Raw genomic sequence first — 13,519 nt, forward strand, 5'->3', positions numbered from 1 at the left:
TTTCTTTTATCTCTTTCCAGCCCCAGCTCCTCCGACCTCTGGCCGGGTCCTTTTAAGATGCTTCTGCCTCCTAAGGGAGCATGCGGGCCGCGGGGAACACGAGATTGCAGCCCTGCGGCCTTGATAGGGTCCCAAAATCTAGCAGGTCGGGGGGAGAAGCTGGGAGTAGTAACAGAAGGGAAGCAGCTTGAGTTGGCGGGGTGGTGCCTGGGTGGCTGAGAAGGCGGTGCTCACGTGGATTTCCCCGAGGCTTCTTAGCCTTTTGTGTTGCTGGGCGGATTTCCGCAGGCCAGACGGGTGCAGGCTTCGGGGTGTGGGCGCGGCTTGAAGCCGGGGCTGCCTGCCCCGCCGCAGGCCCCGCCCCCCGGAGGAGGACACGCCGCGCTGCTACTGAAGCCCCTTTTTAATTGAAGTTGTCAGGCTGCAGCCCGCGAGGGAGGGAGGGAGGGCTGGCGGGAGGAAGCGAGCAGGCGGACGGGCGAGCGAGCGAGGAAGGAGCCCAGCTTCCCCGAGAAGCGGTCGGGAGGGCGGGCGGCGGGCAGAGCGCCGGACCGGGACGGACCCTGGCCCAGCCCTGCACCGGGGTTCGGGGGCGGGGGCATCTGCGGCCCCGGGCCCGGGATCCGTTCGAGAGCCACCGACTGAGCGTCCACGCCCGCGGCCTGTCCCTGGCCCGGGCCCCCAGGCCCGCCCGCGATCCCGATGAAAAATCGGGTCCGCGCGCCCATGGCGGTGGCGATGCCGTGCAAGAGCGCCGAGTGGCTGCAGGAGGAGCTCGAGTCGGGCGGCGGCGCGTCGCTGCTGCTGCTGGACTGCCGGCCGCATGAGCTCTTCGAGTCGTCCCACATCGAGACAGCCATCAACCTGGCCATACCCGGCCTCATGCTGCGCCGCCTCAAGAAGGGTAACCTGCCCATCCGCTCCATCATCCCCAACCACGAGGACAAGGAGCGCTTCGCCAAGCGCTGCAAGGCGGCCACCGTGCTGCTCTACGACGAGGCCACTGCCGACTGGCAGGCGGAGCCCGGCGCGCCCAGCTCCGTGCTCGGCCTGCTGCTGCAGAAGCTGCGCGACGACGGCTGCCAGGCCTATTACCTCAAAGGTACAGGGGACCGGGGGAGAGGGAGGAGAGCCCTGCACGCCCCCCATAGTGATCGGGGCCCCGCGCGCTCCCCCCATAGCGGTCAGGGCCCTGCGCGCTCCCCCACCCAGCAGGGGCCCCACGCGGTCCCCCCATTCCGGCCGGGGCCCCGAGCGTCCCCTCCCCCAGGCTGGCCACCCATAACCCCTCACCCCAGCCGGGATCTCACGTTCCTCTTCAGGCTAGCCACCTTTGCACCCACAACTAGAAACTGTCCCTTCATCCTCACCCAGAGTCTCATCATCCTTACCGCCCCCCAACTTGGAGCTGAAGCCCCTCTTTCTCACCCAGACCCGGACTAGCCTTGCTGCCCCAATAGGAACTGGGACCCTCCTTGCCCTCACCGGCACTGGCCACTCTTACCCTGTCCCCCCTCCCTCCCACTTAGGAGCTCGGGTCCCCTCATCCAGACTAACCATCCTGAGCTCCTCAACTAGGAATTGGCCCCCTGCTCTCACCCAAACTGACTATCCTTTGCCCCCCCCTTCCCTCGTGGAACTAGGAGCTGGGGTCCCCCCCCTCACCTGCACACAGACCTTGGCCATCCTTTCCTCCCCCTGCTAGGAGCTGAGATCCCCCTTCACCCTCACCAAGATCCTATTTCTACCACCACCCTGCCCAAACGAGGAACTGCCTCCCATTACCCCAAGGCAGACTGACTATTCTTACCCCCACTGGAACTAAGAGTTGGGATGCACCTTTACCCTCACCCAGACTCAGACCACCATCTCCCCCCTCACTAGGAGATGCCCCAGCCCCATTAACCCAGAGTGACCATTCCTTTTCTGCCTCCCCCGCCACCCCAGCACTGCCCTCCAAACCCATGCACTTATTCCCCAAGTAGAAACTGTTTCTCCCTCTGTCCTCACACAAACTCTGACTATCCTTCCCCCGGCCCCCAAGCCAGGACCTGCCCCTCTCGCCCTAACCTAGGCTGACTATTCTTACTCCTCCAAGGAATAGGGTACCCCTCCCTTTTACCCAGACTGTCCTCATCCAGACACCAATTTCTATGTTGTCCCCTCCCAAATCATACTCTTATGTCTTCCCTTCTGGGTGCTAGCCCCACTCCCCCCCCCCCCCCCCCCCCTCCCCCCCTTAACTGTCTGCCTGTCCCTTTCCATGCCTCAGGTCCCCCTTCTCCCTAACCGGGGATTTGACCCAGAGCACAGGGATTGATCTGGCCCTGGCCCTCTCCTCCTTTCCCTGGACTCTTTATCTTAAGACTCCAGCCTAATTAATCTCCAGGGCTGGGGTCGCCTCCCTTCTCTGGAGCCCTGTCCTTTCATTTGTGCCTCCCCTCCCTCCTCATCAGCCTGGGGCACCCTCTCCCCAGCCTGGGCCTTGTCTTATCTGTTTGCCTTTCCGGGAGCTGAGTTCGCCCTCAGTTCAGTAAACATTTATTAAATACCTTCTAGGTGCTTGACACTGAGATTTCAAAAATGGAAAAATAACAGTCCTGCTCTCCAAGGATTTACAATCCTGGGGTATGGGAGACTGAGACGTGCTCCCAGTTAATCATTACTATTAGTTAGGAAATGTTTAAGAATATGGAAGAGGAAAAATGGTAAGGCTTGAGAGGCTCAGGGTAGGACAGCCCCTCTACCCCCACTCCAGATCCCTTTGCATCCCACCAAACCACCAAGCCTAGGGGCCTCTATCGTGCTCTGTCCAATGGGACAGACTCCCAGGCCTCCCCTCCCCTCTAGCTACCCCACCTGGTGGTGCTGAGGAGCTAGCTCTCTCTGGCCTGTCTCCCATCCCCCCATGACCCTACAGCAGGGACCCCCCTCCATTTCCCCTCTCCCTTCCCTGCATGATTTCCGTGGGAGGAACAAACTTTTTTCCCCTCCTTGCTTTTTTTCTCCAGTTGCTGAAAAGCAAGTGTAGGTGGTGGAGGGGAGGGTGACAGACACCCTGGTCCCTCCAGGTGGGTGGGGACACTTCTTTTCCTCCTCTCACACCACATCACACTGTCCACTACATCCTACAGTCCAGAGTCTTTGCAAGGAAGCTGCTGTTTGCTTTGGTTTCTCTCTGGCAAGTTTGTAGTTAATCCATTCTGGCCTCAGCTAACCCCCCTGGAGCCAGGATACCCCCTCTTACAGACTAGATTTGGGATTCATTTTTTTTCAGAAGGGGGAAGGGAAAGAGAGGAAGAGAGGCAGCCCCTGCTCTGTGTTTCCCCTGGACAGAGGGAGGATGTTGGGGCTTCTTTCTACCCGCCTGCCCTGGAGGGGTGAGGGAAGCTCTTATCCCCTCCCTGGCTGCCAAAGCCAAGGGAAACAATAACATTTCAGCTGGAGGAAGGGACCCAGGAGTCCAGGCTTCTGGCCAGAGCTTCTCTCTGGCCTTGCCCAAAGATTTCAGTTCTTGCCTACCCAGATGGGAACCCCCCTGCCCATTTTGTCTCTGGAGAACCCTTCTACTCCCCCCCCCACCCCTTTAGCTGAGAGCTACCCCTAGCCGGCTGGAAACTGCTTGTGTTTCCAATTAACATTCCAAAATGGCCTCTCTGGCGGGGACAGGGGGAGGGGAGACAAGGCAAGGCAGGGGAGGCCTGGCCCTGCCCTGCTTTGCTCTGCTGCTGCTGCAGACTTCAGGAGCACCTGGCCCTGCTGGGAGGGATGCACTCCAGCCCATGGGGAGGGGTCTGGGGGAAAGGGAGCTCCCCTGTCTGGCCCCCCATCCCTAGGGAGGGGAGGCAGAGCCCCTTGGCCCTAGGAGCTTCTGGGAAGGAGGGGAAGGAAGCCCATGACTTGGAAATGGGTATAGCATTTTGTATACAGCAGGGACTAAATAAATGTTTGAATGAACAGATGGACAGGCAACTGTTCCCCACCCTCCACTCCAGGGTGATCATAGGATCATAACATTCTGGAATTGGAAGGGACCAAAGAGATTACTTAATCCAGCCTCCTCCTTTTCAGAGGAGCATTTACATGGTTGGTCCAAGGTGGTGACAAAGTTAATGTTGGAATGCAGGTCTTTTGCCTACAAATCCGTTGTTTCTTCCTCATAGCGTAGTGAGATTCTCTTATTATGGAGGGTCAGGAGGGAGGTGGGGGTTGGGATGGACCTTCTTGTGAGTTCCTGGCTGCCTCCCCTGGTATATGAAAGGGAACAGACCTCTCAAGTGCCACCTCCTCCAGGAAGCCTTCCTAGACTACTCTAGTCCACAGTCCTCTGTCCTGACCGTCTTCAAGGCAAAGACAAGCAATCATACACCATCTAGTTGTCTCTGGTGTTTGAGGCTTGTCTTCCCAGCTCAGAGTATGATATAGCAGGACTGGTGTGTTCTGTCTCCTCCATAGCTAGGCTCATGGTAGCATTCTGGTTTTTTGGCTTAGTAATTCCTTTGGGGGCTAGGAGTAAGCCCTGGGGGCTTGGGATCATAGATCTAGACCAGGAAGGGGCCTCAGAGACCATCTAGTCCAGTCCCTACATTTTACAAGTGAGGAGCCAAGGCCCGAGGGGCTGCCGGAGATGGTGAGGGGAGCCATTGTCAGAGAGGGGATTTGAACCCAGGGTCCTTGACACCAAAGCCAGCACTCTTTCTCCTATACCATACTGTTTGTTCTCTCCCAGGACAGTAGAGGGTCTATTAGGAGCATCCCCTAGCCATAAGTCACCTTCACCCTCACAGACCCTGGGGTGTGAGGGGTGTTAGGGTGGAGAAAGACCAGGAGACGATACCCTAATCCACCTTCTTCTTCTCCCCAGGTGGCTTCAACAAGTTTCAGACTGAGTACTCAGAGCACTGTGAGACCAGCCTGGATACTTCCTCTCCCAGCAGCTCTCCCCCAGCCTCAGTCCTGGGCCTGGGTGGCCTCCGGATCAGCTCCGACTGCTCCGACGGAGAGTCCGACCGCGAGCCGGGCAGCGCCACTGAGTCCGATGGCAGCCCCCTGCCCTCCAACCAGCCGGCCTTCCCTGTCCAGATCCTGCCCTACTTGTACTTGGGCTGTGCCAAGGACTCCACCAACCTGGATGTCCTGGGGAAGTATGGGATCAAGTACATCCTGAATGTGACACCCAACTTGCCCAACATGTTTGAACATGGAGGGGAGTTCAAGTACAAGCAGATCCCCATCTCTGATCACTGGAGTCAGAATCTCTCCCAGTTCTTTCCTGAAGCCATCACATTCATTGGTAGGCACTGTGTGTGAGCAGGAGTGTGTGTTTGTGCTCTCCCACCAAGCATCTCCCAACTTGCACTGAGGAGTCTGGGGCTGCCTCCCCCAGCCTCATGGCCTTGTGTTCTGGTCCTGGTCTCCAGGCAAAACAGTGCAGCTCATTGACTCTGTGTGTGTGTGTGGGGGGGGGGGGGGGTGTGGGTGTGTATGTGTGGTGTGGTGTGTGTATGTGTGTGTGTTGCTTTCTGAATCATACCATTTTTAGTGCCAGACGGAGGTGTGTCATGCCTTCTGAGGTTTTGCTCTGGCAAGAGTGTCTGCTGCTGCTTGTTTCAAATCTCTCAGGAGGCCTGGGATCCATCTGCTGAGCCAAAGGTGCACTTGGGACTCCTGGTCGAATTTGGTAGAACATCCTTTAATAGCCTCACATGGTGAATGTGAGTTTGCCAGGTTCTTGGATTTGGGAAAGAAATCTGATACAGAGAAGGATTTCTCTTTTTCGAGGATGGAAAGCTAGCTGGTTCAGTCACCAGTCTCTGATCAGGGATGGGTATCTCGGTCTTGTTGGGAGTGACTCTTGCTATAGATCTCTGGCCAGTTCCTCTGAGACCCCCCTGAAATGCTTCCATATCCTACCTCCTGACACCCGGGTGCTGGGCTAAGATAGTTTGGCTCTCTTAGCTAAAGAGCCAGGGCAGCGTTGGGCTCAGCTTTTTGCTTCTTCAAGATAGGGAAGGCCAGAGTCACAGCTTCCTCCCTCACATGTTGTCCCACCAAACTGTCCTGTATGTGGTCAGAGGAAAGGGGTGGGAGAAGGTAGCCAGGGCTGTCTTCCTTCTCCCTCCCTCAAATGTGTGTGCTTTCCTACCAACCTGTCTTTGATGCTGTGATCACCCACCAGAAAAAGGAGAAGGGAGCCAAGGTGTACATGCGAAGGCCAGGACCTGGAGTCTCCTGAGACCCTGGTCAGGTGTAGACTGGTTGGGCAGAAGGAGGAGGTTGGGGGCAGTTGGTGCTGGTGAGTGGCAGTTTCCTCTTCCTTCTGGGAGCTGGTCAGGAAGGCAGAGGGCACCTGCCCAGTCCAAGATCAAGGCCTCTGGGCTGGACTCAGCCTTGGGGATTCTTTGGTGCCTGTCTCTAATCCTGGCTGGATTTCATAACAGGAAATGAGGGAATTACCCACATCATCCTCTTCTAAGGAAATTGTTTGATGGCCTTAGGTGTCAGAGCCTAGGAATTGGGAGGAAGGAGTGCTGGAGCATGGGGTTGAGCTTGGGGGGAACGGTCCCCTGCTGTAACCTCTTCCCCCTCTGCCCCCCCCCCCCCCACCATTTAGACCGGTGGCTATTCTTGTGGGCAGCTGCAAGGTTGGAGTGCCCGGTGCCTTTGGTTCATCCTGGGGTGGCCGGGGGACATCCCTTCAGAAGAAGAAATGCCACAGTGCTTACTGTCTTATTGCTACCCCCATTGTTATGGCTCTTGGAGAATTAGAAAGCACTTTCTTTGCAATGACCCCATGTGATAGGAAGTGTGGATATTATCTGTTTTACTGCCAGCAGCTTATAACTCAGAGAATTCAAGGGGAGGCCAAAGTTATTTGGAGTCAGGCCCTGAGTTCAGATCTCATCTCACTGCCGTGGGCAAGTCACTTACCCTCTGAGCCCCCGCAGGCTCTGAACAGGAGGAGGGTGACCTTAACTGTCTCCAAGTCCTTTCCAGCTCTTTGCTCCCATGAACCCCAGACTTGCTCAGCAGCATCATGGTTTGGGGCCATGTGAAGGGAGAGTCTGACCCTGGGCATTCTGACTTCTCTGGTCTCATCTTCTTCCAGCCTCCAGGAGGCTGCTGATCAAAGGCATGGGAGGACCGAGGGAGACTCAGCTAGGTGTGGGCCTCTTACACTGCCCACCCACCATCTAGTCCTGCCTGAGCACAGACCCCCTGTAGGGAGGCAGGACAGAGACTCCTAAGGAGCCTGAGGAAGCACCTAGTCCAGCACTCTTGTGTTATGGGCAAGGAAACTCACCCAGAGAGGCAAATCCATTGACTTATTTAGTGAGTAGAGCAGTCAGAATTTGAATTCAGGTCCACAGATTCCCAATCTCTTCTTCTTCCCAATATACTGTACCACCTCCACAGGACCCATTGTTGCAGAGGTTGATGGTGGATGGACCCGAGTTCAAATCCAGCCTTAGACGCTTACTAGCTGTGTGATCCCGAGCAAGTCATGAAACCTCTTTCTGCTCTGTGTGCCTTTGTTTTCTCATCTGTAAAATGGGGGTAATGATAACACCTACCTCCCAGGGTTGCTGTGAGGATCAAATGAGATAATATTTGGCTTTTGGGGCTTTTTTAAAGCACTTAGAACGAACACATACTTATTCCTTTCCTTTCTACCCCTATGCCATTATACACATGAGGAAGCAGACTGGGAGCACTGAGCAGCGTTGGGAACGGAGGCCCCTGACTGGGGGCAAGGGTGTTCTGGTCACCCTGTACTGGCCTTCTCAGTAAGGGAACCACCAGTGAGAGAGGAAATGACTTCCCAGCAGGGAATGTGTCGGGTCCCCAAGGACATATGTCCTGTTCCCCATGTTCTGATGTCTTGACCCAAGTGCAAGGAGCGCCCTCACACACACGTTGGAAGGGCAGGAAGAACAAAGCTTTGAGAGGCCACAAGCCGATCCTGTCGGGCCCCCCAGCCACAGCTCCCTTCCCGCACCCCCTGCCCTTCCTCCCACGTCAGCATCCTGAGGGTCTGGAGAGCATGCTGGGCTGGCCCATTCTCCCAGCACCTGTGTGAATGACCCGCTGCATCCTCCTGTACCTGGAGGTCCTGTGGGTCTTGTGCCCAAGCCGGAGCCAGGCAGTCTGAGGAGCTGGGGAGGAGCAGGCCTGGGCAGTGCCAGGCTGGCCAGATAAGACTCCTCCAACTGAAACAATGGAAGCACAAGACATTGTTTTTATTCATCCCATTTGAAGATGATAAAAATGCTAAATTGTGCCCTATGGACAGAAAATAGGGCAGGAAGTTGTGTGCTCACTGGGCAGTACTGAGGATGAATGGAAAAGTCCTGAGTGAAAGGAGAGCTCTGTGAACTGGGGGAAGGGGTCAGGGAGAGTTGACTTGAACTGCAGTCCCTTCAGTGAGGGGTGTGAGGTGCTCCCCTGGCAGGGAAGTCTTCCTGTTACATACACATGTCCAAGTTCTTCTCTTGACAATTTGCCTTGTTGTCCCCCAAAGCCCAGTCTCCTTTCTGGCACTTAACAGAGGAAGCCTTCCACATGCCAGCCCCTCAGATAGTTAAAAGCAGACACATCCCTCCCCCTCCCCCCCCCATCTGTTCTGCTCTAGGCCTTACATCCCCAAGTTCTTCCAGAGATCTTTGGTCGGCCCCTTGGAGAGGGTGTGTGATAAAGTGGAAAGGGCCCGGCCTGGACTAGAACTCAGGAAGATCTCAGCTTAGCTTTTACCACTGACTCATGTTTGAGTAACCAGGCTCTTGGAGCCACGATTTTCCCTTCTGTGAGATAGGAGTGCTGCCTTACTGCAGGGTTACTGTGAGGCTTCAGTGAGGGTGGCTGGAAAACGTACCTAATTAGAGAAATAGAAATCTCAGCTAGTATATCTTCTAGTCCTCTTACCATCCTAACTAGGCAAGTTCTTCCCAAAATGTGGTCCTCAGACATGACCACAGCGCTCCAGATGTCTGACAAGGCCGGACCTAGGTTATAATCTTCTCCTAAGGCAACTGAAGATAGCGTTACACTTTTTACTTACATATTGGGCTTGATTTTTTTTTTTTAGCTTTCAAGGTACCCCCAAATCCTGAAGCCTTTTCCATAGGAGCTGCTCTCTACCCAGTCGTTGCCTATCATGTACTGGAACCGTAGCTCGGGACTTTACATTTCTGTCCTCCCAAGGGTCTGTGATTTGGGAGGCTCTGGGTTGGAGGATGAATGCTGATACTCCTGCTTACTGCAGCAGGCATGTATGGCCCTTCAGACTGTCCGCGTCACCTCTGGGTCTCAGTCCCCTCGTCCCTTCCAGCTAGAAGCACTGTCTTGTCTATGTATGATTTTTGTTATGGGTATTCCCTGCACCAGTGTGGACCCCCGTTCTCCCACACTTCAGTACGTGGTTTTCCCACATGGCTGTTTGAAATTCATCCCCTTGTAGCCAGTTTTCTGGTGATAAACCTGGAGTACTTAGCTAGGCTGCTTCCCAGACGTCAGATGATCCAGCACGCCACCCCTGGGTCCATATACAAAGCTTTCCTGCTGTCCTAGGCCCTGCCAGGGCTTTGCCAGCACGCCTTAGCACCTCTGTGTCCCATTGAGGCATGGGAAGGGGACCTGACTGCAGGCCTTTACACTAATAACTATCAGCCATCTTAATGGATTCTAGGGCAGGTAACAACATGAACAAAGACCCGGAGGCTGGAATGAGTCTGGTGTTTACAGAGAATAGAGTAAGGAAACTGGCCTAGCTGGGCAGGTAGCCCGGATTGCAGCTGCTTTTGTCAGGGAACCTGGGGATAAGGTCTCACAGTGGTGACACAATTGGTGGTGGTGGTGTCTGTGTCAGTCTGTGTGTGCAGAGGGAGAGAGAGAGAGAGATCTTGGCCAAGGGATCTGTGAAGCTGAGTGGTCCCGGAGGATTGGAAGGAGTGAGTACTTAAGGGTCAGAGCGGAGTCTTATGATTAGCATTCCCTTTGAGGGGGAGCCCTGCTCTAGGCAAGTCACATGTATGAAAATCCAGGTTATGCTAAAGAAATTTAAGGGTAATGATTCATGACTTGCCACAGAATGCCTTTAAATAGTAAGTTCCTCTTGTTCAGGAAAAAAGGATTTGATTGACTGTGGAGAGAGAAAAAAAAAAAAAGGCTTCTAGCCCACTTTTGAGGATCACAACTGTTGTGTAGAGGGAGGTGCGCCTGTATCATGCCCAGGGTGGGCTGTACCAAAAAAAAGGACCAATTAGGACTCAGACCTGCATGGCATGCTTTACGATTCAAAACACTTTTCATGAATTCCCTTATTTGGAGACCAGGGGCTCTGTGGTGCCACAGAGAGAAAACTGGATGTAGAGTCCACACACCCTGAATGTCTCTTCCTGCCCCACCACTTGCTAAAATGCATGACCTTGAGCAAGTCCCTTCACTTTTGGTTATCCTGTGATATGAAGGGGTTGAACTAGATGGTTGCCAAGGCTCCTTTTATCCCCCAGTTCTATGAGAGAAGGAGAGCAGGGCTCGTTTTACTGACAGGGAAAAGGCTCAAGGTCACCCTTCTGGTGAGAGCCCCAGTTCTCCAGCTTATAGACTTCTAAGTCTGGTTCTCTTTTTCACTGTAACCATCCCCATCCCCCACAGACTTTCTAGGCTGTTTGAATAGACAACACAGAAACCCTTAGTGGTCTGTCACTGTGTGCCCAAAGGCCTGTGTGGGAGATTGGCCTGCTCCTGATGCAAGGACTCATCCATCCATCCTTCTCCCTTCCCTCTGTTTCAGATGAGGCTCGCTCCAACAAGTGTGGGATCCTGGTACACTGTCTGGCTGGCATCAGCCGCTCTGTCACCGTCACCGTGGCTTACCTGATGCAGAAACTGAACCTGTCTCTGAATGACGCCTATGACTTTGTAAAGAGGAAAAAGTCCAACATCTCTCCTAACTTCAATTTCATGGGGCAGCTGCTGGACTTTGAGAGGACCCTGGGCCTGAACAGCCCTTGTGACAATCGCGTCCCTAGTGAGCAGTTGTACTTTACAACACCCACCAATCATAACCTTTTCCAGCTCAACACCCTTGAATCTACATGAGGCCGGGGCCCCCATGGGTGGGGGGCGTGCATTTGGATTCTTGCAAAGGAACTGGAGCTTCAAGCATTTCACAAAACAAAACACAGCACGTAACGTGGGCTGCTGGTGAAAATCGCCTGTGGGCCCCTTCCTCTACAGGCCACAACCTTAAGAGGACTTGCTTCCCCTAAGCCACAGAAGGTCCGTTTGCTGCTTTTCAAGATGGAAGAGAAAATATTCTGAGTCAGGGGCTACTTTGAGCCTCCTGATGTCCAGTGGTGATTTCAGAGGGCAGTCGCCACAGGTGCCTTCTGCCCCCTCTTCCCTTGTCGGCAGCCTCTGCGGTGGGGAAGCCTGGACACGTACCTATCAGCAGGCAAGCTGCAAAGTGCCAGCACCCTTGGGAACCTTCCTGAAGAGCCCCAAGATTGTGGCGGCATTCATTTCTTTCTCTTTTTAAGATACAAGCTTGAGTTTACTCTTTTGTGGGGGGGGGGGGGGGGGTGGGGAGAGCAGCTAAAGCCAAGCTCTCTGGAATACAGAGCACTCAGACTCGTTTTAAAAGAAAAAAAAGGCATGTAATTTTCTGACCATGTGTACAGACAATGGCGGGCTGTGGAAAAACCAGTATTTTCTCCTGTTCCTCTTTGGAGAAGAGAAAAAAGATTGTTCTCAGTTTTTGTTTTGCATTTTTTAAAGGAAAAAATATCCAGTGTCTCGATTGACCAAATGCATTTTGCACATTTGTGAAGCCTTGGGGTATTGTCCTGGTATATTTGGGTCCTCCTTTGAGAGGCTGTGCAGCTGCTGGCTTTTAGGAGGAAGCGATGAGGGTCAGAAAGGCCAATGCCCATTTGTAAATCTCTTCCTTTCTCCCTTTGACCTCTCCTTCCCTGACACCCCCAACTCTGCACTGAATTGATGGAGATAACTCTTAAGCTGCAAATTGCTTCTGGGTTACCTTTGGGTTTGGGGGTTTGTAAATCTGCCTCCTTTCCTTACTCTTTCTTCAAAGACATCCTGCCTGGAATGGCTAAGAACACAGTTCTGGTGTTGGGCAGTGGATCCAGGGAGGACCGTAGCCCTCTGGTCTGACCCAGTGTCCTGTGCTGGGAACACTGCCATTGGTGACCTGACATTAACTCACTACCCTTTGGTTTAACCTGGGTGGGGGGCTGGGGCATCTAAATAGGGGCATAGGGTTGGGGGGTTTGGGGTGGGCTGAGGGGTCTGTTTCGACGCCTCTTTACTTCTGGAGTTTCTGTCTTCTTACACCTCTCTGTCATTTCCCCCAAACCGGCAATGTCCGGGACTCAGGCCGACTCCCACCGTCCGGCTGGAGCAACCCCTGTCCTGCCGTGCCTTCCACAAAGAGAAGACTTTTTCTGTTTCCGCCTGGTGTCAAGAAAAGGGAGAGGGGCCTGGGGAGGCAGATAGAGGAGTAGGGGGAAAGGACAGTGATATTGGGGTGGGGCGGGGGGATGGGGATCAGGGGAGAAGAATCCTCCCTTTTGTAATGACGTTTCGGGATTGAGGAGGGTACAAGGTGGGAGTGGGAAGAAGAGTGTGGGAGCCTCAGAGCAAATGGAGAATGTGTTCATGCATCTTACCTCATTGAGGGTTTTATTTTCAGGGAATTTGGGGGCCGTGAATTATAAAAACGTATCATGGCTGAGAGAGCTGACCAAACAGCTTCCTGGGCTGTGGATGGTTCCTTTTTTTTATTTTCATTTTTAATTCTTTTATTTTTTAAAAAAAATAAAAACAAACAAACTACATTCAACAACCCAGAAAGATGCATCTGACGTGCAAATGAGGGTTTGTTAGAGAGGGCCGGTTTTGCTTTGTGACTTAATGAAGGAAAATTTGTGACCCTATATATATATATATATATATATATGTACGTATATATATGACATATATATATCCTGAACCAATAATGGGACTTTGTTTATATTGCAAATAAATATTATTTTTTCTTTAATAAAATTAAGAGTGTTTCTGTGTCCAATAGCTCTCCTTAACCAACAGAAGCCAGGGTAGTTGTGTGTAGGCAAGATCACAGATCCAGGATTTGGAAGGGACCTCAGAGGGCACCGAGTCTTAGCCCCTTCACTGTGCAGATGAGGACATAGTGGCTCAGAGCTTAAGTGGCTTTCCCGAAAGCACCAAGGTAGTCAGTGGTAAAGCAGGATTTCTACCCAAGCTACAGAAGAGGACATATGGTGCCCTGTGCATGCTGACCTGAACATGACCAGATCTGGCTTTCCAAAGAGCCTCGTCCATCTGTCCAGCTTTATTAAATGCATGTTGGATTAGGTGCTGGGGATTCCAAACCAAAAAATGAAAGTCCCTGTCTTCAAGAAGCTTACTTTTTTTTTTTTTGAGGGGGGAAGGCAAGACAATTGGGGTTAAATGACTTGCCTACAGTCACACAGCT

General features: G+C 53.3%; 1 protein-coding gene across 1 annotated transcript; it reads left to right on the top strand.

The window, feature by feature from the left end:
• Positions 1–281: 281 nt before the first annotated feature.
• Positions 282–13,068, top strand: DUSP7 (dual specificity phosphatase 7). The gene is made up of 3 exons (XM_069095578.1): positions 282–1,102; positions 4,865–5,293; positions 10,793–13,068. Exons 1-3 carry the CDS (start codon positions 703–705, stop codon positions 11,098–11,100), a joined length of 1,137 nt encoding a protein of 378 aa, XP_068951679.1. The 5' UTR covers positions 282–702; the 3' UTR covers positions 11,101–13,068.
• Positions 13,069–13,519: the final 451 nt, after the last annotated feature.

The sequence above is a fragment of the Petaurus breviceps genome, unplaced genomic scaffold, assembly GCF_028583685.1.
Source record: "Petaurus breviceps papuanus isolate PSGF00001 unplaced genomic scaffold, PetGlider_PUasm1.0 227, whole genome shotgun sequence".
Classification (NCBI taxonomy): Eukaryota; Metazoa; Chordata; class Mammalia; order Diprotodontia; family Petauridae; genus Petaurus; species Petaurus breviceps.

What these genes read in the sequence shown, in the direction of transcription:
- DUSP7 (XM_069095578.1), top strand. Translation starts at nt 703, where the DNA reads ATGAAAAATCGGGTCCGCGCGCCCATGGCGGTGGCGATGCCGTGCAAG. An exon ending in CCAGGCCTATTACCTCAAAG is followed by an intron (nt 1,103 to 4,864) that starts GTACAGGGGACC and finishes TCTTCTCCCCAG; the next exon opens with GTGGCTTCAACAAGTTTCAG. An exon ending in TGAAGCCATCACATTCATTG is followed by an intron (nt 5,294 to 10,792) that starts GTAGGCACTGTG and finishes CCTCTGTTTCAG; the next exon opens with ATGAGGCTCGCTCCAACAAG.